The 23,875-nt window shown below is 37.4% G+C and overlaps 1 protein-coding gene across 13 annotated transcripts in view; it reads right to left on the reverse strand.

Annotated features, from left to right (window-relative positions):
* DST (dystonin) overlaps nt 1-23,875 on the reverse strand; it is a 496,251-nt gene that overhangs the window by 164,596 nt on the left and 307,780 nt on the right. For 11 of the 13 annotated variants that reach the window (XM_058734319.1, XM_058734316.1, XM_058734317.1 and 8 more), the window contains 18 exons: nt 17,296-17,408; nt 17,097-17,203; nt 14,576-14,695; nt 12,379-12,474; nt 12,157-12,284; nt 8,737-8,830; nt 8,270-8,424; nt 6,517-6,982; nt 6,295-6,423; nt 6,054-6,131; nt 5,788-5,949; nt 5,593-5,697; nt 3,195-3,290; nt 2,467-2,592; nt 1,679-1,831; nt 1,133-1,287; nt 805-931; nt 139-322 (listed from right to left, as the gene is read on the reverse strand). In XM_058734319.1, the coding sequence (XP_058590302.1) occupies nt 139-322; nt 805-931; nt 1,133-1,287; nt 1,679-1,831; nt 2,467-2,592; nt 3,195-3,290; nt 5,593-5,697; nt 5,788-5,949; nt 6,054-6,131; nt 6,295-6,423; nt 6,517-6,982; nt 8,270-8,424; nt 8,737-8,830; nt 12,157-12,284; nt 12,379-12,474; nt 14,576-14,695; nt 17,097-17,203; nt 17,296-17,408 (2,594 nt within the window). Of the gene's footprint in view, nt 1-138; nt 323-804; nt 932-1,132; nt 1,288-1,678; nt 1,832-2,466; nt 2,593-3,194; nt 3,291-5,592; nt 5,698-5,787; nt 5,950-6,053; nt 6,132-6,294; nt 6,424-6,516; nt 6,983-8,269; nt 8,425-8,736; nt 8,831-8,947; nt 9,227-12,156; nt 12,285-12,378; nt 12,475-14,575; nt 14,696-17,096; nt 17,204-17,295; nt 17,409-23,875 lie in introns of those variants that run through there. The other 2 variants (XM_058734314.1, XM_058734315.1) reach the window with 2 other exon arrangements.

The raw sequence follows: 23,875 nt of genomic DNA on the forward strand, positions 1-23,875 counted from the left end.
TGATAGGTAGCACTGTGCCTAACTATCATAGGTTGGGTAATATAACACTCCTAAGATCAAGATTCCCACTGACAGCAGAAAATAGCCTGATCTAAACACCTATGGAGGGAAAAAAAGATAAAGATTCCCATGCTTTACCTCTTTCTGCTGATTTAAGAAGTTCTTGATAATACTGCTTACATACATTAACCTCCTTTTCCAGTTGCGTCATATCTGAGCCTGAAAATATTTGAGATTCCTGGCTATCTTCCAGAAAGTCTTCAAAACGAGACTGCAGGTTACTCAGAACTTGTTGATGTTCACCAGGTAACATTGTCTTTATCTAAGGAAGACCAATGATCCATGTAATCAAGTGATTATGGTACTAAGAGCTAAATTTAAACGGGACAGTTCTTAAGTTAGGGTCTCCTGGTATACATCAGTTCATATTGATAGCCATAAACAGAAGAACCATTTGAAATTAATGTTATTCTTAATTAACATTTTTGAGTTTTAAAAGATGAGGAAAAACAAGATTATAAAACATCAAAAAATGAAATCAACTTATCCCATAAGTTCAAACACTATACCCTGTCTCATCAAAATGTATTAAGCACTGAATGAAATGTGATCTCCAGATTTTCCCAATTCTTACAAAGTGCCTGTATACAGCAGGTATGTAACAAATAATCATTAAATGGATGAATATTAGCATGGATCTGCTGGGCTCCATCCTATCCTGTAACAAAAACAAAATTCCACCCCTCATGCTAATGTGCCCCACATTTTTGGACAGATCAGGCTGATGTGTAGATTTATACTTACTGAAGCCACATTGCTAGCTCGAATTTTATCAATTTCATTGATGAGATAATGCCAGGACACTACACTCTTCATGTTTATGTGAGACTCATGCCAAAGAGTCAGGACATTCTGATACTGTTGCTCAATTCTGAAAAATATGAAAAACAAACACTTAATTCTTTTCACTCCCTCTGAAAACATGCTACAATTTTTCTGTTTGTGAGCTATCCTGTGTTTACTAGTTCTAGATCCTTCTGATCCTATGGGCCTTGACAAAGTATTGATTGTTTCTTCAACCTTCAGAGAGCCTCCAAACCCAGTTCTATGTGTTTAGTGAACACATACACACCTGTTTGCAAAGTCAACTGCTTCTTTGTTTGGTGGAGGGACTGTGAAGCACACAGACGGGACCATAGCCTCATTCCCAGTGGGGCTGATGACCTTCCATTTCGCACGGTGAGAATTGTTGGCCAAAACACATTCATCATCTTTGTAAATGGTTATCTGGTTTTAAATGAAGAAAAGAATAACGCAATGAGGTCACTATCAACTAATCCTTTATCATACCCAATCTTGGGATTTTTTGTTTGTTTTTGAGGTAGAAAACTCTACCACGAGAACAAGCAATATGACCTCATTTTTAAAATATTAAGAATAGGGGAGCCTGGGTGGCTCAGATGGTTAAGCATCTGACTCCTGATTTCAGCTCAGGTCACGATCTCACGGTCCATGGGTTCAAGCCCCAAGTTGCACTCTGTACTGACAGCACGGAGCCTGCTTGGTATTCCCCTCTGCCCCTTCCCTGCTCACCCTCTCTCTCTCTCAAATAAATAAACTTTAAAATAAATTAAGAAATACAAGAACAATGCTAGAAATTAGTCTACTTCTACAATACCTCAATTTGTCTGTAGTCACAGATAGCTTTGATTGGAATAGAAGTTTTGAGTGGACAGTCAGGATTCCTCGGCTTCAGCTGAATTATTGTTTTTGCTCTCCCCATCAGGCTTGCTACTGTGCTTTTATACTGTAAAAGTTCTTCTTTCTCTTCCTAAGTAATACATAAGACAGATATTGAAAAATAAAAGATTTGTACTCTATCTTCTTTTAGGTCTTTACACAAACAAAATTTCATCACAAAAGTCCCTGACCACCTGTTTTAAACATTCAAGCCCTCCCCGCCCCCTCTGGCATCTCTCTTCCCTTGTCTTTATGAGATGTTTTTTTTTCTTCTTTAGCATTTACCACGATGCTTCCTATATTTTACTCATTTATCATGTTTACTGCCTGCTCCCCCTCTCGCACAGAAGCACCAGGAGTGTGGGGATTCTTGTCTCTTTTCTTCACTGCTCTATCTCCAGTACTTAAAATAGTGTCTACCATATACAAAGTGCTTACAGTTATTTGTGAAGTGCATGAATACACACACACACACACACACACACACACACACACACACACCACTATCAAAACATGTATTTAAAATATGAAGGCAATCACATAAAAAACACTTTTGTTGTAATTGTTACCAAAACACAATAAAACTGAATGTTTAAATGCCTGATCAAATGAAATACCAATAGTACCAATAAAATATAAAGTTCTGCACACATAACAATATGATGAAATACTAATCTACTCCTGATTCACATGACTGATGAAATGCACAGGTTCTTGTACTGGTACCATTGACTCCTGAACCAGGTCTTCCAGTTTGTGAATGCTGCTTGATCTGTCACAGCTGTACTTCCGCTGAATGGCGTCCTTGAGATTCTTCAAGTAATCAGTAGCTTCTTTGGCATCATTGAAAAACTATAAAAAGATGAAAACCGGCAGCTCAAGTTTATTCAATGACAGTCAAGCACAGAGTTGTCAAGTCCAAGTACCAGAGCCCCGTGGGCCCCTCATGAGTGCGAAGAGAATAAAATCACAAGACAACTTAATAGTCACATTCCTCCTTTACCCAAACAACCACTGTTGAATTTGGATGATTGTCAGTAAATGCTAAGTGTCTAAAGCTTATACCTGTACTGTGCTTTGGCCCTATATTATTCTGGCTAAAGCTTTGTTTTACTTGAGGGTCCAAATAATTTATGAGTAGGAGTGAAATTCCAATATTTTAAAATTCCTGAAGAATAAAAAAAAAAGAGCTCTTTGTAATGACTCTTTATAATGAAATATTTCCTTGTAAAAGGCATTTATAAAATAAAGATTTTCTGATATTTTAAAAGGCTTTTAAAGGATTTCCTCCTTAATACAATGCTTCAGTCTATCCTATAGGACATTTTTCCCATATATCCTACAAAGAAAATATTTCAGTTTCTTTCCCCTGCACATTACATACATGTCCTTAATAAATAGGGAGATGCTTTCTGTAAATCGGCCCAAATCACGCTGTGATCCCATTCACATACCTCGAAATACGCGGTGTTTTCCTTGACGTGCTGCTCCACACACTGGCACAGCTGTAAGACCCAGCTCCATTGTGTCTGCATTGCCGCTCGATAGGCCTTGAAGATAAAAATCACAGCCATTGTAACTGGCTGAAGAGGAATGACATATACATACAACAAAGCTTTTAAAGGATTAGAAACTCTGCTATCGAAATAGGTGATGAGATCATTTTAACAGAGCAAGACCTGAAAATTAGGGTAGTGAAATGTCCCTCTAATACAAGAGCTCTCACTTGCACAAAGCCAGTCCTAAAAATCTAAATCTAAATTTAAATTAAATCTAAAATAAATATTTTAAAATGCACATAAAAATAGATGGTTCTGTAGTTTTCACTTGATTTTGTTTCTAAAACTAGGCCAGCAGTTCTTGGGGTCAGGGGGGTGACTTACATATTTGTTTTTGCCAGAGAGGTTTGGGAAGGTGAAGAAGAGAGAGGGCAATCCTTTATTTCTGTAATTCTGGAACTATAATTATTATAGTACTAGTATTACAAATATTTTCACTTGAATTTTTAATATAAAGTGAATCTCCTGTGAGAGCAAAAAGGTAACAGAACACCTACTTCATAAAGAAAACATAAAACACCCTTTCATATTTAAGATGCAATTCACTGACTTCCAGAAGAGGGCGATCTAGATACTTTAATGACTCTTAAGTAAGTCTGTCACACTTCCCCTTCTGGAAAAAGTTATTTCTGCTGAGCTATGCTCAGGCAGGCTTTCTGAATGGAATATACAGTGTAGGAATGGAAATCTGGCAACATATCACAGTCATATTACCTGCACCCTCAAATTAAGCTACTTTGAGCAAATTGGCTATAAAAGACATATCATTGTGAGTTGTTAGATTGTTAGTTTATTTTTTCACATAACATATGAAGAACTGTTGATAATTAACTAAATATTACCCATGTGCCCACAAGACATTGGATAGGCCAAAAGAATCATAAAGATGACTCAAGCTTAATTTTATCCCTCAAGAAATTTTTAATTAGATTAGCATTTCTACATAAAAGTAATCAGGTTCACATTCACATTATCCAATCCCATTAAAATTCTTAGCCTGTAATCATATTTCCTAACAGTTTCATCTCTACCTTGAAGAATACTCTATTTTTAGTTTAGTATCATACAAAAGTATATCCAAATCCTTCATTATTCTAAAGTGCTTTCCCTAGTGCTCCCCACTCCTCTTCTAGCTCTTTAACTGGTTCTTTAATTGGCATTTCATCTGCATGCAAGACTCTAATTTTTTTTTGTTTTTAATGTTTGTTTATTTATTTATTTTTGAGAGAAAGAGAGCACAAACGGGGAAAAAGGAGAGAGACAGAGGGAAGCACGGAATTTGAAGCAGGCTCTGAGCTGTCAGCATAGAGCCCAACGCGGAGCTCGAACCCACAAACTGTGAGATCATGACCTGAGCCGAAGTCAGACGCTTAACTGACTGAGCCACCCAGGTGCCCTAAGACTCCATTTTTCTATGAAGCAGGTCAAATGTAACATTCCCAAAACTTCCTATTGAGGCCTAAAATTTCACTAATCTTTTGTTTTGTGGCAATTTCAGTGAACAGAGACTATCAGATTCCTCTCCTCACCTGTGAGAGTTTGAAGCATGTCACATTTTAAGCACAGCTCCATCTTTTCACTCTGGCAATATACCGCATTTGTCCATGTTTGATGCATGTCTCTCTTATATAACACCCCTTTACTTTTAGAAAGTCACTAACTCTAACTAGTACATATTAGGACTAAAAAGTAAACACACTACCACTATCGCACAGGAAACCTGATAAATCCCACAACACTTCTCCATTTCTGGATGTGAAATGTGTGCAATATGCCATGTGCCTTTGACAGACTGTTGTTCCAATATACCTCACAAAACTAGATTGTGAATAAAATTATTAAGTCAAATAATAATTGTAAATACTTCCTGGGAACATATGTAACCAGAGCTGTACTAAGTAGTAAGAGTATGTTATTTGCCTCATCTTACTACAATGCTATGGGTTAGAGGCTCGCCCCCATTTTGGATAGGAGGCTAAGTCTGGTTACATGGCTTGCACAATACCACAGTATTAGGGAGGAATAAAAAAAGAGCCTTCATATTTACTATAATACATCCCTTTAGCCATGGGAGTTGACAAAGGTACCTTTGTCAGGGACAGGTGAGTAACACAGAAAAAGCAAGAGAGCTAAAGACAAGAAGCACTATGATTTGTCAGAAACATTATTTTTAAGTCACGTTGTATTAAAAGTTTGATAGTTTGTATTTCTGAATTTATCAGCAATAAAAGAATCTAAAGAGTGACTATCAAATGTCAATATTCGACCATGACCGTTACACTTCCTGACTTACCTCAATTGTCAGTCTGGCTGGGTGATTTTCCGAAAGTAGCTGCTCTGCTATCTCCTGAACTGATTTAATATTTTCTTCCTTTTGATCAAGTTCTCTCATTAATTCCTAATTTAACAAAGAATGAAGAAGTGAGGTTAGAAAAAGATCTACACCTGATATACAACCTTGGCATTCAATGACAAAGGCCATACTCACAGCATGGTAATCTTTTTTCCGAGCTATGTTGTTATTTCTTTCACTCCAGTCATAGGCAACTTCCTCCTCTTCTTTTTCATTCAACCAAATAAGTTCATTAGTTGCACGAGTTACAAAATTATGGAGTGTATCAAGGTGCCGTTCCTGATTCCTGGATGTATTCTTCGCAAGAAAAATCATTGTTAAGAATCATGTCTTTGCCAAATAGAGATAAGGGAAACAGAAAGTAAAAACAAAACAAAACAAAACAAAAAAACACAACGTACCAGGAGTTTTGCATACTGACTCTCTAATCGGTGTAACTTTTCTGCATAAGTTAGTTTAAGAGGTGCCGTCATTTGGATCTATAACATGGGATAAAAAGACATCAAGCTTAGGGATCCTAAGGAATTCTGACTCATACTCACTGTATCTATTATTTTGTTATAGGCTCTTTATAAAAAAAAAAAAAAGAGCAAAACAATAGCTAACTAAAATGAAATATATACACATTTTAAATTCATATACCTCACTGATTTTAGCTTCTTTAAGGCTAGATTCAAATTCTTCAATAGCTCGGTGAACGTTTTTATGATTCTCTAAATGGCTTTCAACACTTGGCAAATCTGATCCCCATTCAGTGCGGTCCAGCTGCACCTTTAAACAGAAAGATACTAGATTTAAAAAAAGAAACTAATAGCAATAAAGACTAAAGACTAAAACTTTCAGGTAAAGTAAACATTTTTTTACCTGCATCTCATCAACCCAATTCAAAAGATCTTGAACAAATTTCATGTTGATTTCCTCTTCTGTTAAATTCTGATCCAGCAAAGAAGACTTCAGAAGGGGCTTTCGGATCTGCATCAGTTTCAGAGTTTGTAACGAATTGGCCTCTACTCCTGAACTGAAACTTGGAACTAATCCTCCTGATGGGAAACCAGGTGTATAAGCTGGAGTGACAGATGGAGTCAGACGGGAAGTCAGACCTGATGACAGGCCTGATGTCACACTAGAAGGGGTCAGGGAAGGCGTTAAACCCTGGGTCAGCCCTGAGTTCAGACTGGGGTTTAAGGTCTGTGCAAATCCTGAGTTTAAACTTTGAGTAATTCCTGATATCATGAGTTTTGTCTGTTCCGTCGTCAGCATGCGCCCTTTGCTGTACACCGAGGAACATTCATTCCTTAAGGCCATAATTTCATCGCGGAGTTTTGCAACCCTGGAAAGAACATCAGAAGACATAAACTATAACGCAAAAGGCATTTTTCACAAAGTGTGAACTCTAATGCCAACTATGAACATTAGTCAGTTAACATTATCAATTACTGGCTCATCAATTATAACAACAGAATCACACTAATTCAAGATACTACTAATTGGGAAAGGTGTGTATAAAGGGGCATAAGGAAACTCTGTATTTTCCAATCAATTTTTCTGTAAACCTGAACTGCTCCAAAAAAATAGTCTATTTAAAAAAAAAATCATGGGGCACCTGGGTGGCTCAGTCGGTTAAAAGTCTGACTTGCTTTTGGCTCAGGTCATGATCTCACAGTCTTCAGATTGAGCCCTGCGACAGGCTCCACGCTGCGTGTGGAACCTGCTTAAAAATCTCTCTCACTCTCTCCCTTTGCCCCTCTCCCCACTTGCACGTGCTCTCTCTCTCTCTCAAAAAAAAAAAAAAAAAAAAGTCCTTATAATCATACTGACAAAATTTGGCATCACAATTTTTTTCACTTAATTTGTGCAATAAGCACTTTCCATATTATCACATAGTCTTTCTAGTGAACATAATTACTGCACTACAATGTCATCATTCTATTATTTGACATGTAGGATATTTCCAAATTTTGTTATTATAAAATATTTCTGACATTAACAAAAAATTTATTTATTTATATATTTTCTATATTTAAAATTATTACAAATTCCTAGAAGTGAAATTACTGGGTCAAAGCATCATTTATAATTTTTGCTTAATATGTATCTCATATATATATATATGTATATATATATATATACATATATATATATGTATGTATGTATATGTATATTATATATAATACATACAGTCTTCAACCTGAAAGGGTTCCATTCCCTACCCCTAAACCCACTTCTCAGAGACACAGAATTTTAGACATTTTTTTTCAACATTTTGTTATAAACATTTTCATGATAGGATAAATCGATAGCTTAAAAAAATCAGTTATAAAGGATACTTTCTTATATTTTCCCTTTTTCAAATGTCATACAACTATTTTAACTGTAAGTATATTACCACAGTATTCCATATTGTATGTGCTATAAAGTATTTTTCTATTACTTATCTTTGAAAAACAAATACCTATTTAACATCTCAAAATACATCTGAATTAAGGCAACACACATTTTCAACTGCAAAGAGCATAAGAAATGTATTTCATAAAACTGCCACATTCTGCATTCCCATCACAAGTGCCCATGAAGTGATTACACAAAAGGATAAGGTATGAGTACGTAGCAATCTTACCTCTGTACCAACTGATCTGCCTGGTAGTATTTTCCATCAATAAGAATCTGTACATCGATCACATGCTGGCGTAAAAGGTTCTCACATTCAAGTATATACCCGGCAATTTCTGCTTCATTCTGAAACTGTACTCCTGATTCTAATCTTTTAGAATCCTGTATTTTTAAAGAACTCAATATTAATTCTATGAAACAAGTTTCCAAACTAGCCTCAAATATGAAACTCAAAATACTGGAATGCAAAGCTACTTATTAGGTCTTCTCTGTTTTCCCTTTTGGTTCAAAAATATGCTTTCTCTTTGCTCACTCTTCCTCAAGAGAGCAAACAGTGATCACAATCTTTAACAAACTTTAAGTTTCAGTAGAAGACAATACCAAGAATCAACTAAATGTTACACAAAAATTTTATTTCATCCAAAGGTACAGACCCCTCCACCATAATCCCAATGGCTCCTAAAATTAACTTACAGACTGGAGAGCGTTTCGGGCAAGTATCAGTTTGTCTTCACAGATGACACTGTCCCTTTGAACTCGGTTGGCAATCTGCTGCAACATTTCCAACCTACAAGAAGGGACAAAATAAATTAAAGCCTTTCCCTTTGAAGTACAGAGTTTACCGCCCCTGAAAAATAATTCCCCACCAAAAGCAAAACACAATCCTACAACGATGATTCCATACCTGTGTCCATCAAAGGATTCATTGCCGAAGCTAATGCAGGAGTTGATCAGAGTTGGACCACAATTAACCGAGAGAAAGTTTTCATTTGAATCAAGACTGGTTCGAGTGCTAGTAGTGTTACTAAACACAGAATCACTGCTACGGTAGCTGTAACTACTACTGTGCATTTTTGTTCCTGAAACGATGTTCTTTCTTTGACCATTAAAAGTAGACTAAAAAGTAGAAGGTCTGCTGAAAGCTCTACTCCTAACGGTGAAAACCACAGCTAAATGTTACAGCTTTAATAGCTCCTTAAATACGCTCCAACTTGCATATTCAACATACAGCAAATAATGTGCTGGTAACCATTCAAAAGAATCTCGCCTAAAGCCATGCGTTTGCTAGCTGAGGTTTGCCTTTTGTAGCCTGCATGAAAACTCTACAAGTATGGACAAGGCAGCCTCATCAGGGCGTCACTGAAAAATATTTGCCAAATATTTTCATCAAGAGTCATCCAGTTGCAGTCACCTAAAAAACAACTCAGGTGCCTCTCACTGAAGCCCAGGTACAATTGTAAAGGTTATTCAGGCAATACCAATCACCAGCTTAAAAATACAAATATTCAATCACAGCCTGACTTTTGTAAAGGGCCAGGTCTGTCTCTCCTGGCTAAAAGCTGGTACTTATAAGCACATGTAAACAAGTGAGTTTGACGAGAAACAAAGTACATTTCCATTTTAACCTCTATGTCATTTGTTTATTAGATTAAATTAACTGGAAAATTATCCATTTGCCTTTTTTCACATGATGTGCTCTCAAGAACATTACTTAATCTTACTACTGTTACTTTATATTTTTAAAAGCCAAAGCAGTATGGGAGCCTGGGTGGCTCAGTTATTAAACTTCAGACTTCGGCTCAGGTCACAATCTCACGGTTTGTGGGTTCGAGCCCCGTGTCATGCTGACAGTGTGGAGCCTGCTTGGGATTCTCTCTCTCTCTGTCTCTCTGTGCCTCCCTGCCTTACACTTTCTGTCTCTCAAAATAAATGAATAAACTTTAAAAAAAAGAAAAAGAAAAAGAAAGAAAGAAAGAAAGAATGCCAAAGCACTAAAGTAGAAGAATATCAATGCAATGCTTGCAAATTCAACTTGTCTGTGCTTGTTTTTCCTTTCTATAGGTTATCACATGGCAAAAGAACATTGGTTATTTCCCATTTACCTTTTACACACTCTCACTGTACATGGTTATTACTTGCAGTTAATAGTTAATGCCAAAAAACTTGCATCAAGAAAAATGAAGGCGTTTATCCAACCAAGCTCCTAGAGTATTTTCATATACCCAACACTACAAAGCAAAACTGTTGCTTCTCCACTCTAAAGGTAGCTATTTTTCTTTTCAGATGGCAAGAAAGGGGAAATTTGAGATTATCTTATCAAATATAGTTAGTAAGCAGAAAAGCTTGAAATAATAACAGCAGCATTAGCATTTATTAAGCAATTATTATGTGCCAGGAAATTAACTGATCATTTCATATGCATGACCTCATCACATACTTACAAGCACCAAATGTGGTAGGTACTATTACATACTGTTTACAAATAAGGAAACTGAGGCTTAGAGAGGTTAATGAACTTGTCTAAGATTACACAGCTTGCAAGTTAAGCTAAAAATCTAATCCAGGATTGACTTGCTCCTGGACCTTGAACTCAACCACTGCATTAAAATCCGGCTACTATTCTGACAACTAAAAATCTACTCCGTTATCCTTTCTGAGACATACTTTTCCATTACTTCTGATGATTAGTTTAGTGTATAATTTTAATCACCCACAATTATCTCCTCCATAAAAGGTTCATCCTGGGTATTTCAAGCTTATTTTGGATCTAGATCCAGTTATGCAGATAGAATATTACACTTTAACAGAAGTGTAATCAGTATTTTCATAAATGAATGACTCATTAGCCTTGCTCTCATATCTTCAAGGCATTATTCTTTCCTATTTCAACAACGCGGGAGTCATGTGTGGAACACAAAGAACTTGAGCACACTAGGCGCTCCCTGTGTCCCAGGCAATGCATTAAGCACTGGCAACACAAAAGACAGCAAAACCAAGTCTGTCTCCACATTCCTGGGGCTCGTAACTGTGAACAGGCAGCACTGACTCAAACGATCACAGAAATAAATATAAAATTACAACTGTGATATGAAAGAACAATACATGTAAATATGAGAGTTATAACCAAGACATCTGAACCAGCGTGGGAGACCACAGGAAGTTTCATGAGGAAGTAACACTGGAGCTGGGATCTGAGACTGATCAGGAGTGAAGAGAGACATGGAGGATGAAAGAGACTTCCCTGCCAAAGGAACAGATGGTGCAAAGATCCTGTGTATGGAGGAGGGCGGGACCTTGGCACATCAGGGCTCCTGAGAGGCAGCCAGTGTGGCTACAGGGTAGGGAGCAAGAAGGGTGTGGAGTGAGAAGGCCAGAGAGGTGCACCGGACCACACAGGCCTATACTGTGAGGGTCAGCCCCTACGGAGCTCCCTTCCCCAACGCCATACATAGGACAGGCTGTGAGGGAAGTACTATAATGGAGGCAAATCCACTCAACAAATATCTCCTAAGGACTAAGCAGTGCTTTCCCAGGCAACTGGGTGTAATGGGAGAGAGAGAGAATGATAAAGAGTCAGTGATGATTTCATGGAATAACTGCGTTTGTGGAAGTAGGAATTTGAACCAGCATATCCTGAGTGTTCTCTAGAGGCCATTTCGCTGCCCTTTAAATGGAGACAGACTCGAGTCTGGCTTCCACTGCCCCACAGAAGGATGGCCTTGGCAAAAATATAATAAAAAACGAAGTAAATTAACTGTTGACCTGCAAATGGATCCAGGCCCTGATGACTTAAATATATGGGAAATGCCCACATGTAATTTAGATTATTAGAGGCGACTTCACACACCAACCCAGCCTAGCATGTCCTATGTGAACATTACTTCACTGATTCACTCTTCACATCTCTTGGATGAGTTTCTGGATAAGAAAATGGGAGAATCAGAAAGACTAAATAAGTGACTTATCCAAGGTCATGCAGCAAAGGAAATGAAAAATATAAATGTTGGTCCTAGGCCTGCCTGGCTCCAAAACTTAAGTTCTTCCTATGAGAACAAAGAGACACCTCCCCGTGCCCAACTTGATACCCATGGCAGAAAACATCCCCAGGCCTACCTTTCTACTTCTGGTCGAAGTGCCTTCTCTCTCTCGAGCATGGCAATAATGAGTTTTCCCCACTCTTTTTCTATGTCATTTGGATGATAACCTTGAAGTAGTTTGATGCGTCCAAATTCTATCCAAATCTTGAGAAAACAAAAAAATGTAGTATGAAGCAAGGATGTAAAAAAAAAAAAAAAAAGATTTATGCTTGACAATACAAAGGAAATTCCTACTTACCTCTAATAATTTATATAGGCGTTTAATTTTTGATTTTTCTGTCTCCTTTGGTGGAATTTCTGTTTCTTTAAACTGTAAATACTGATTATAAAGTGCCTAGAATGAAAGGGAAAATAAATGAAGGCCCAAATTTCAAAGACCTATTTTCATTACCGCACAGTGTACCACTTCCAATGCCACTTACTATGCTATATGCATTCAGTGGAATTGCTTTATAAAACTGACACTCAAGGACAAAACGGATTCCCAGCTAGTTGGTGACTAGGTTGCAGAATGCAAGATTTGACAAGGGTGTAATTACTGATGTGCGTCGTGATTCAACATGTGCCATGCAGGGATCTGGGTAATAATAAGCCATGGCAGAGTTTAATATGGTTCTAACTAAAAATCTCTCATCATACAAACAAGAAAACACATCTTTTAAAAGATTCACTTTCCAAATGCTGCCCTTTAGCTTTCAGTTTTTGGAAAAATAATCTGATGCAATTCCCAAAAGGAAAAAAATGTTCTCTTCTGTATTATGGATCTATCCTTGAAAACAGAATTCTTATCATATAGATAGGGCTAAATCTTGATTCCAGTGTCCCAGTAAAATGACCCCATGCTCCATTATAGTACTTTAACTTGTTGGCCAAGTTAAACAGATCTTTTAATAAACAAACATAGATGTTATTTGTTGCAGCTATTATTATAGAAGTTTCAACTACATAATTCAATTATCTACTTTGTAGATACTAATTTGAAAATATCTTAAATATTAAAAAGGACCTTCATAAAAATTATATAGATAAAACATATCCACATTAATAAGTATATACAAATTATTTCATTTTCATTCATGTTGTTTTTCTAAAAAAATTCCGTATAAATCTTCAGGCAGGATTGATGAAGGATTCCATTCAACGTTTTACTGGTTAATGAAATTACTGGCATTTCCCCATGATGTTTTCGTCTATGTATCATGTGCTGTCCTAGGCACCAGCAAGTAATCTGTGTAGCCACTCAAATTTCTTCCAAAACCTTAAGAATTTGCATTAATCAGAAGCCAATACAAATTTACCCAAGTGTCTGGACAATAGGAACCCACTTGGAAATAAGCTGAACCTCAAATCTGGAAATGGCTTTGAACTCAAAATGCAATGTTTCAGGACACCCACTAGAAAATAAGCTCAGGATGCCATTATGTTATGTGCTAACCACCATTCCTGGTAGATGTGGTGAAAGAAGGGGGACATCTTTCTGGCCCTGGGAAGTTTTGCATCCACAAAGGAAGACATCACACAAACAACTTCAGGACACTTAAAAAGCATCATATCAACATATGCCAAGTAACTTCACGCCAAGGACAAACTCCCCATGGCAATGTGAATAAAAACTGTTCCACAGATGTTCTGTACGGATGCATGAACACGATGAATAATTTTAACAGGACCCACCCTGGGTTATTACAGTTTTTGCAATTCCAGTTTGATCAAAAAACAAAGCCTATAATTCAAGGAATTAAGACTTTATTGTTAATATTCACATTATCCGTTTCTTAAAATAAAGCAGATTACTTTGTTATTACAAATCCAAATATACAAAATGAGATGATACTCATCAGTAGTTTTACATATCTATAATTCTTTTATATTTCTAGGATGTCTTTGCCTCAAAGAGTTGGACCTGTTTTTAGGTAGCAGCAAACGTCTTACAAAATGAAAGTCAGGTATGTGTTTCTCATTTCATGGTGAAATAGAGTATGTGCTTCTTGCTTTACAAAAAGAAACCTCTACAGGAGTTTTTAACAGGGTTTAACCACAGGCACAATCCCAACCATGGTTAAACTTGTATCAACTTCCCAGAGCCCTTCCTGCCTGGGCCATATGGTGGGTTCCAAGCATTCCCCATGCACCAAAAGCAATTTGGCAATGTCAGTTCCAGGGTCTCTCAAATTATATCTTTTAACTCCCAACAATTCAAAGCTAAGAGACTATAAATTTCTTTAAGGTGTTATTGCTATTATGTTTTCATTATTAACGTTTACCTCCATTTTCTTTGAGCAATGGGAGATGAATAAATTTAAAAACTGCCTATTTATTAGTGGCTTGCCAAGGGAAATTTTTCTTGAACTTCTGAAATTATGGAACTATTATAACATTATTTAAAAGTTTAATAATCAAGCCCAATCCTTTGTAACTTCTACAGTGACACAGACCTTGAGTTCTACGGGATTATTAGGAAATGTTCTCTCAGACATTGTGGTCACATGGTGTCTAATCCACTGAATGAGGTAGTTCACCATATTCTGGTACTCAATCCATTTGACTTCAACATCCTGGAACAATAAAATGACAAGACAAGATCCATGTCTGCAAATAATAACATTCATATCTAACACAATTTAGTCAAAGGTCATTCTGTGAATTTATATGTCCTTAAGCTGGTCAGTCAGAAGCAGCTCATTGTCTTCTCACTTTTCACACAGCCCCACATAAAGAGATGTGAAAACATGCCACCAACATCTGACAACGAAGACTGACCTAATGAGTGTCACTTCTGATCCAGAGATGGTGGCTGCCTGGGGCACTATGTTAAGATGGCTTCTGAGGCTGCATCCAAATGCAGCAGGAAGAAACACTGTGATCGTTTTGGGGTTTTCCAGGCACCCACAATGAGGGAGTAAAAGCGTGCACAAGCCAAGTTAGCTACTATGTCCTCCAACCTTTCTAGATCTAAATCCACTGTATACCTGAATTCAATGGTCTATAGAGTATGCAGGAAAGCAGACAGGAATAAAAATTATAGAAAATGTATGTGGTAGGATTACTCATTAAGCAAACCTTTTATAAAAATGGAAAGAAACTGGAAGGCTGTCACCTGCTCTGTTGAATTAAAAGTATTTGACAAGTGCTTATTACATTCAGAGCATTATACTATGTGTTGTAATAAGAATTTAATACTTTAAAACATAATAGCTTTTATCAAAGAGTTACTGTCTAGATAGGGAGGCAGGAGAGTCATAATATAAACAGTTAAGCAAATTGAAAAGCAGTAGTTAATTAAGTGCTGAAATAACTGAAACAGGTAGTATATGATAAAGGCTGAGATAAGAATCAGGTCATTATATATGTGCCTCAAAACAATCACCAAGGTATTCTTGGGAGAGAAGTCCTTGAGCAGTTCTGCAACAACCAGTAAGTGTCGGGGGGCAGGGGGGAGGAAGAGATAAAAGATAGGGAGCCCCAAGTGAGTAGGACTCTGAACTAGAAATGCCCTGGCTACCAGCAAACAGCCTGTGTTGAAACACTGTAGCTAAAAAAGGAGGTACGCAGAATTTTCAATGTCAGAGTATCTAGGCTGGACTTCACCTAACAAGCTATATGTAATCATTGAACGTTTTCAAGCCAAAGACATCAGGTTTTAGGAAGATCAATCTGGTGACCGTGTGCAGTGCTGATGGGAAGAGAAATAAAACAGAGGCAGAAAAGTGTAGAAAAGCTGTCATCCTAGTAAGGAGTACGAGGCAGGAATGGGGTGAAGGCAGGGAGAAGGTAAGGCAAGGAATGGCCACGAGAAACATTCTCAAGCAACGCTCAACACTCAACTGTTGGCAGACATCACAGTAAAGGATGAGCAGGAGAGCAAGTTACTCAGGGATCAGAAGACGATACACCTCTGAGAGAAAGAACAGGGAGAAGAGAATGGAAGTAAGTCCAGAAACAAAAGCACACAGAGGTGAAAAAGATGAGCTCCAAAATCTTCTAAGTAAATTAGGAATAAAGGTATCTGCAAGGGAAAGGGGAGAAGTCCAGGGTGAAGGGGCTCATCCTCTAACGCACAACTGATGGTTTCCTGTTCTCTTCCAGAAATGCTTCCATATGTGTTCGTATGACCACTACAAAATGCACCATTGAACTGAATTACACAAATGTTTGGGAAACAGTGGACAAATGAGGAGCCCAAAGCTCTCTGTACCACACTTCACTCTGCTTATGAAGTAGCTTGTTAATTTGGCAAAATCAAATAACCTTCCTCTAGATAATCACCTTTAAATCAGAAAAACAATTCCTAGCCAACTTATTTCATGGGATTATGAGAATTAGTAACATTGAAAGTGATCTCAGGGGTGAGATATTCTGCAGATACAGAAGGACATCAAACAGAGCAAATATAAAACAGCAGCAAGTTAAAAAGGAAAAACTCCAAAATTCGGTGCTTTAGAGCTTTTAATTATAAAATTATAGGGGCGCCTGGGTGGCGCAGTCGGTTAAGCGTCCGACTTCAGCCAGGTCACGATCTCGCGGTCCGTGAGTTCGAGCCCCGCGTCAGGCTCTGGGCTGATGGCTCGGAGCCTGGAGCCTGTTTCCGATTCTGTGTCTCCCTCTCTCTCTGCCCCTCCCCCGTTCATGCTCTGTCTCTCTCTGTCCCAAAAATAAATAAAAAATGTTGAAAAAAAAATTTTTATAAAAAAAATAATAAAATTATATGTAACTCTAAACAGCTTACTTTATGACACAGAACAAATTTTTTTGAGTTATACTTTAATCATAATGGTAGAATAGTGTCATGAAAATGCAAACAGTACTGGTTCATTAAATAGCATCTTAACTCAAATTCTTTAAAGAATATTTCACATTTAAATACTGTAAAAAGCTCTATCAAAGAATTCAGTTAACTGGTCATTAATTGGTCATTACTGAATCCGCAGCTTCTAGTAGGGAAAAATCAATACTCACATTTGCACCAATGCCTTCGCCACCTTCAGGGACTTTGGGAAATGCATCATAGAGAGATGACACATAAGTTATTACTGATTTTTCATCAGGTGAGGAGACATCAACATCTAAAAGCAGCCACATAAATTATTTCAAAATGTTGACAGATTACTTCTGACCAGACTTTCATGCCAGTCTACATCTAGTCAGAACAACTCACCTTCAGGATCCAGAAGTCTTATAACTCCAATTTTTTCTGCTACATAAAAAGCGTGCTCTAAATTTGCAAGGTTGCTTTGAACAGCAACAGTATTCATGTCTATCAGGTCCGGCCTAGGAAAAAATTCACTGCAATCAGTTAAGTTTTCTCACGTGCTAATTCAACATTACACGAACCTGTTTATCAATTTACATACCATCTCTGCAAATACTAATACTAAGCCTATGTTGAAATACAGAGATTTTCATCAAATATTTAACAATGCTTACTTTTCTCAGAAACTTTGTATGCTGGGGTGCCTGGGTGGCTCAGTCAATTGAGGGTCCAACTCCTGGGCCATGATCTCACGGTTCTTGAGTTTAAGCCCCACATCAGGCTCTGAGTTGGCAGTACAGAGCCTGCTTGGGATTCTCTCTGTCTGCCCCTCCCCCGCTTGCTTGTGTACTCTCTCAAAATAAATAAATAAGCTTAAAAAAAAAAAAAGATTCTCTCTCTGCCCCTCCCCCCGCATGTGCTTTTTCTCTCTCTCTCCCAATAAAAAAAAAAGAAAACTTTGGTGTGCCAAAACCAAGTGTAGCAAGGAAATTATAAAAAGCTGATAACTTTCAACAAAATCTACAAATTCCTCACAATCATAAACTCTACTATTCCAACAGCATCCTTCCAATCCAACTAGCATCCTCTCAGTTTCTCCCCAAACACAAAGGTTTATGATGAATTCAATGCTGCTTCCTTGGCACCCACCGCCCAGTGGACAGGATGCCATGTGCTGTGATTGCTGTCGACTCATCTTTGCGAGCACTATCATCCTTTGTGAAGCCTTCACTCATCTTCCCAACCTTCATTTTTCTGTTGCCTGAACTCTTTACAGACTCCTGGGCCCGTGCTCGTCACTTTGGCCCTTAGAATAATCATACACTTCCCTGCCCTATTAATTCACTATTTAATGTGCATGCACATCTTGATTCTCACAACCGGCTAACTGTAAGTCAGCAAGAACCATGTATTAATAAACTTTTGTATTTTATCCTTCTGCTGAGGCAAAGAGTGACAAAGAATTAGCAGACAACAAATATCTAGCAGTAAGTTGGCAAGTAGGTTGGCTAATTAGTAATTTGAGTCATAAATGAAAGACTAAAATAAGCACTAGTTTACATCTTCACAAGCATCTATGTGCATGCCCGTGTACATGCACACAGGTGCAAGCACGCACACATACACACACACACACACACACACACACACACACACTCTCATACACCAGACTTCAACCCTTTCTATTTTGTGAGACTTGGATGTTACACTAAACCACAGGGATACTTCAAAGCTATCTCTGTCTATACACAAGACAGGAAAAGGGAAAGACTTCCCAAATACTCCTTGCATAGATAGCGGCAAAATGTGGTAGTTGGAAACTTAACGCAAGGCCAAAAGCCAGTCAGGAAATGTTCATCTCAAAAGCAAAGCATTAAAAGAATGCAAAAACAAATGTGGAAACAGTAAAGCTCAAAAAGAGTGGTACCCACCCTCAAAATCACTGAGTTAAGAACCCACTCTTATCAAGTTCTAAGGCTGGCTCTTAACAATGTCCCACAGACATTCGGGTTTGCTCAGAATAGTCATCTGGGAACTGCAGAATGAGTGGGAGGGCTCAGAGGTCATGGAGAAGGACTGAAATGCAAGTTATTTTGAATACTACTTGGAAAGCTGTTTACATGAAAAACTCTTAATCTTAGGAAGGTAAACAACAATTTGTAGTCTTCTTTTTATCTGATAAGAAAGCAGACCTCAAAGAAATCTACTTACAGTTTTAAAGAACTTTCAAAGTGTTCAGAACCTTGAAATGTAGCCGCCATGACCTACCTACCTATTTCCCGGGGAAATTATTAGCAAATTCGTTAACGTTTTTCATATGCACCAACATGATTACTTAAAAGTGATCCTACATTTATTATAGGAACAATAAATCTACTGACAACAATAGAGGTAAGTGACATACTTCTAAAAATAATATTTTTTACTCCCAAAGAAGTATTTTGAAGAATCTGCCAACTTCACGATTACTAAACAGGTGAATTTAGGTCTAGACAAAAACAAATATCTAAAGTTCAAAAAACTGTTTTGCTTCCATAAAGTTCACACATTTTGAAGAAATAAAAACCAGCCTTTCTGGGTTTGCGAAATCTCCCAACAAGAAAGGGCATGTTGTTATACGAACCCTGCCATTAGCAAGAAAGTAAACAGTGAGTAATCCCAGAGGGAATGAATAAAGTCATTGAAGAACCAAGTTTTTGACTAAGAGAATAAAACATAAAACTTCCTTCAGAATGACATAGTCATTTCAGCACAAAGGCAGCTGTATAATACACTGAGTTGAGATAAGTCACCTCTTTTATCATGATATTTAACACTTTAATGGAACAAAAAACGAAGTGACATTCCTCTATTAAAAGACTGCAATAGACAAAATTAATAAAAAAAAAAAAAATTGTAAAACCACTATGAGAAACGAACACCCTGAACGTTTTCAAAATCCTATCCCTCTCCAAACTCATCTCCTAACCATTCAGTCATTTTCAGTCTTCTACGCTGCCTTTCCTTGAGGTGTCTGGAGCTTCCAGAAGAGGCTTGTGTTGTGACCTATCTTTCTTCTTCTTTACAGGCTCACTGGGATCATATAACCTTTTAAAATGTTAGCTATTTTCCACCTACAGGTTTGTATTTTCATTCCAAAGGTTTCATTCCAGCTTAAGATCTCCTTTTTGTGGAACTTTAATAGGAAATTTCATTCCCATCTTAGGTTTGACTAACCCAAGTCTACACTACATTGTAAACAGGTACAAGGCAACAACCATGTTCCTATATTGCATTAATTTTTCTAGTTTCCCTATTTTCTTCAAACCTTTCAAAATCGTATAATGTAATACTCTGCCACTGAAAGTAATATATGTTAGTCTTTTATGGGAAAAGGGCCATCCTAACTCTTAACTTGTGTTATTATTCTGGAATAATATAATCTTTTCTGAATGACTCCATGTTCACAGATAGCACTTTTAAAAAACATACATTTTTATCCTACTTTTTTTTCCATAAATGATTAAAAACAGCTTATAAAGAAAAACACAAGAAGATACCACAAAGTAGGGGCACCTGGGTGGGTCAGTTGGTTAAACGTCCAACTCAGGTCACCATCTCATGGTTCATGAGTTCTGAGCCCAGCACTGGGCTCTCTGCTGTCAGCACCGAGCCTGCTTTGGATCCTCTGTCCCCCTCTCTTTGCCCCTCCCCCACTCATGTGCTCTGTCTCTCAAAAATAAACAAACAAGAACAAATTTTAAAAAAAGAAGATACCATAAATTATATAGTGTGAGTATAAAATCAAGATAAGACCATAAGATGAAACTGAAAGCAAAGCCCAAAGTGCAAAGCACTTGTATGGATGCTTAGTGCCCTTAATTTGTTTAAAGATATAGGACCAAAAGGTCTCAAAGTGGCTACTGCCATAATACAAAATAATTTTGGATAAAAGTAATGTTTATCTTTCATATAACACCCATGTTAAAAGAGCATTCTCTCTAAACAAAAAAATTATACAATAGGCTACACTCATACATACACACACACACACACACACACACACATACATACAAAACTGCAGGCATATATACATGTATATGGGCATTTTTATTTATGTTTATATTTATATACACATATACACACACACATACACACACACACACACACACACACAACACACATATATAGACAGACATATATTTTATATATGTTACCACCCACATTAATAGATAGCCAAACTAACAGAACATTAAAACTATGTAAGATATTTTTTGGTACAGACACCCCAAAGTAACTTTTCAGTCCTCAAATTCTTTATTATTATATTAGCTCACATGAGAATTAGATAGGATTCTGAGAGAAAATTTGACTTATGCAGTATTACAAATGGCTAAAGATTAGCACACGACACTACCTAAGACTTCCACATTACATCATGCCAAACACTGAAATGCTCAACTACAAGGAACATGAAACCAAGTCAGAATACTTGGACTTAGAAACGGCCATTGGATCATCCTTGAAGGGACACTGATAAAAGTTAGCTAAGAGAAGAGAGCATTAGTGCAGACACAAGATTAACAAATTCCGAACCAAAAGTATGATAATGGCTGCAAGGATAGATCTAACGTTAGTAGTCAGAATCCAAATCAGGATGTTTTTTCAAAGTATGCAAAATTTATTTAAATTCATAGGGTTTACTGGGTTGTGTTGGCTCTCAATTGGCATTCAATCATTATTTACTGTGTGGGTATAGATGTAAGTTTTGGCTATCCAGGATATGAACCCTCTTGAGAAATTTTCCCTTTTAGGAATCATGACAGAAAGAGAAACGAGCAGAGTCCATTTCTCAAAGCAAAAACACATCGGGTCCTTGTCTCTTTCCTTTGCTCAACAAATGTCCACTGCATACCTCACCCCCATACATTACACAACCTGATCAACTCAGATTCTTCCTGTAAGTCTTGCTTTTCTACATTCCCAGATGCTGTCTACTATCCTCATGTGTGTATTTGCCACAATTCATTCTAACTCTGCACTTGCCTCTCACAATGGACAGCAGGCTGCCTGAAGACAGACCTTGTTTTAGCCATGTTTGTATCTTCAATATCTAGCATGATGCTCGGCACACGAATATTTGAAAAATGAATAAATTATAAAGAAATGAATAGCTTTGAGGACTGGAAGGTACCATTTGGCACCTGGTTCACATTCCTGATTCCTAGGTTTGTTCCTTTTCTCTTTGTTAATTTCTACAGATAAAGCTACCATCGATAGCTTCCAATCAGGATTTCACACCCTTATCAAAATCCACATGGGACAGAACACAATGCCATAACTTCTCCATGAACTAAACAAACACACATCTTAAGGTTTCCTAAAGGCTTTCTCTGCTAAAAACAATCTGGAAAACAGGCATGCAGTGAAAACAACAGGCAAGGGATAAATTACAAAGTTTCAAAAAGTATAATTATCACTCTGAATTTACAGATGAAACAATTTAAGCTTTAAGAGATTAAGTAATTTGAAGAATGCAAGCTGACAAGGGCAGTCAGGATTTGAACCCAGGTGTATCTCTCTACAAAGTCTGAGCAACGTGCTGCGCTGTGCTGGCATTATAAACTGAAATCTAATTAAATCGTAACATCCGATATGAAGCTGAAAAATCAAGGTAAAGAAAACAGAGAAGAATTTATGCTTCTGCTGGTGGGGAAAGTGATAATGATGATGGTAATACAAGAAACACAAGAGAGTGTGTCTGTGCATGCCGGCATATTCAGAAAAATAAACTGTATGAAATAAATGTAATTCCAGACTGTCACCCAAACAGTACTCATCAATATATACTGTAACAATGTTTTCCACACTTGGAATGGTGCTAGGCCCTACTCCAGACTGACAGAATATAGAGAAAGGCCTGGTTATCTGTATTTTAACAAGGTTCTCCCCTTCCCCCAGGGTGATTCTTATCAGGCAAGTCTGGGAACTAAATCATTTTAAAATCCTTCTTGCCTCTAATACATTTCTCATTTTCTTTCAAAATCATCCATATTCTGCACTGGCAAAAAAAAAAAAAATCCATAACACTATCAGATAATTATGTAACAAGACAAACACAAAGCAGACACAAACATGCCTACTGCCTTAGACTCTCAGTAGGAGACAGCAAGCCTTTTCCCTCTTTTCCAGTGCTGATTTTTATTGCTTAAATCAAGAGGAAAAGAACACGTTTAGGATTGGAGGGGACGGGGCGGAGTCACATTTCATATTGGCCCAACTCTGGAATAGACTGTAAAACGAGGTAGCTGACAAAGACAGCATTTGGTGACAGATTGTTTCATTGAAATAAAAATCACTTAAATAAACTTCACGATAGGAGATATCTGATCATGTGAAAGGACACTGAGCAATAATTTTCTTTCTCACACACAAAAAAACAGAAAGTAGAATGGTTATTACCAGCGTTTGGGGGGTGGGAGAACAGTTCTGGAGATGGATGGTGGTGATGGTTTAGCAACAGTGTATTAACATACCAAATGGTAAATGTTACGTATATTTTACCACAGTTTTTCAAACTTTAAAAAAAATTTAAAGGACCATTTTTACATATTGGAGCGAAAAGGCTCTAGCGAGACAGAAAGAAGTAACAGGGCTGTGACTCAGGTGTCCTGTGATTTAGCCCTAACTTGTTCTCTGACTGTGAACACGCATCCAGAAACCCGTGTCTCAAGTTTCTCATTTCTCCTACAAAAAAATGAAAATCAAGGATTACAGAAAATCAGGAACTATAAGAATCGTCTGGAATTCCAGGGAGTGTCTTGAGATTTGTGTGGCAGTGGAAGAAAGCCATTTTAGGCTGCTACAGCCATAAGGTCTGAAGAAGCCAACTGATTTGTCCAAGGTCTCAAGAGAAGATTTATGTGAAAGTACCTGTGAAACTAAATATAAACCACTATATACACGGGTTATTAAAAAGCATCCACTGGCATGTAACCAATGTAAT

The sequence above is a fragment of the Neofelis nebulosa genome, chromosome 6, assembly GCF_028018385.1.
Source record: "Neofelis nebulosa isolate mNeoNeb1 chromosome 6, mNeoNeb1.pri, whole genome shotgun sequence".
NCBI classification, from domain to species: domain Eukaryota; kingdom Metazoa; phylum Chordata; class Mammalia; order Carnivora; family Felidae; genus Neofelis; species Neofelis nebulosa.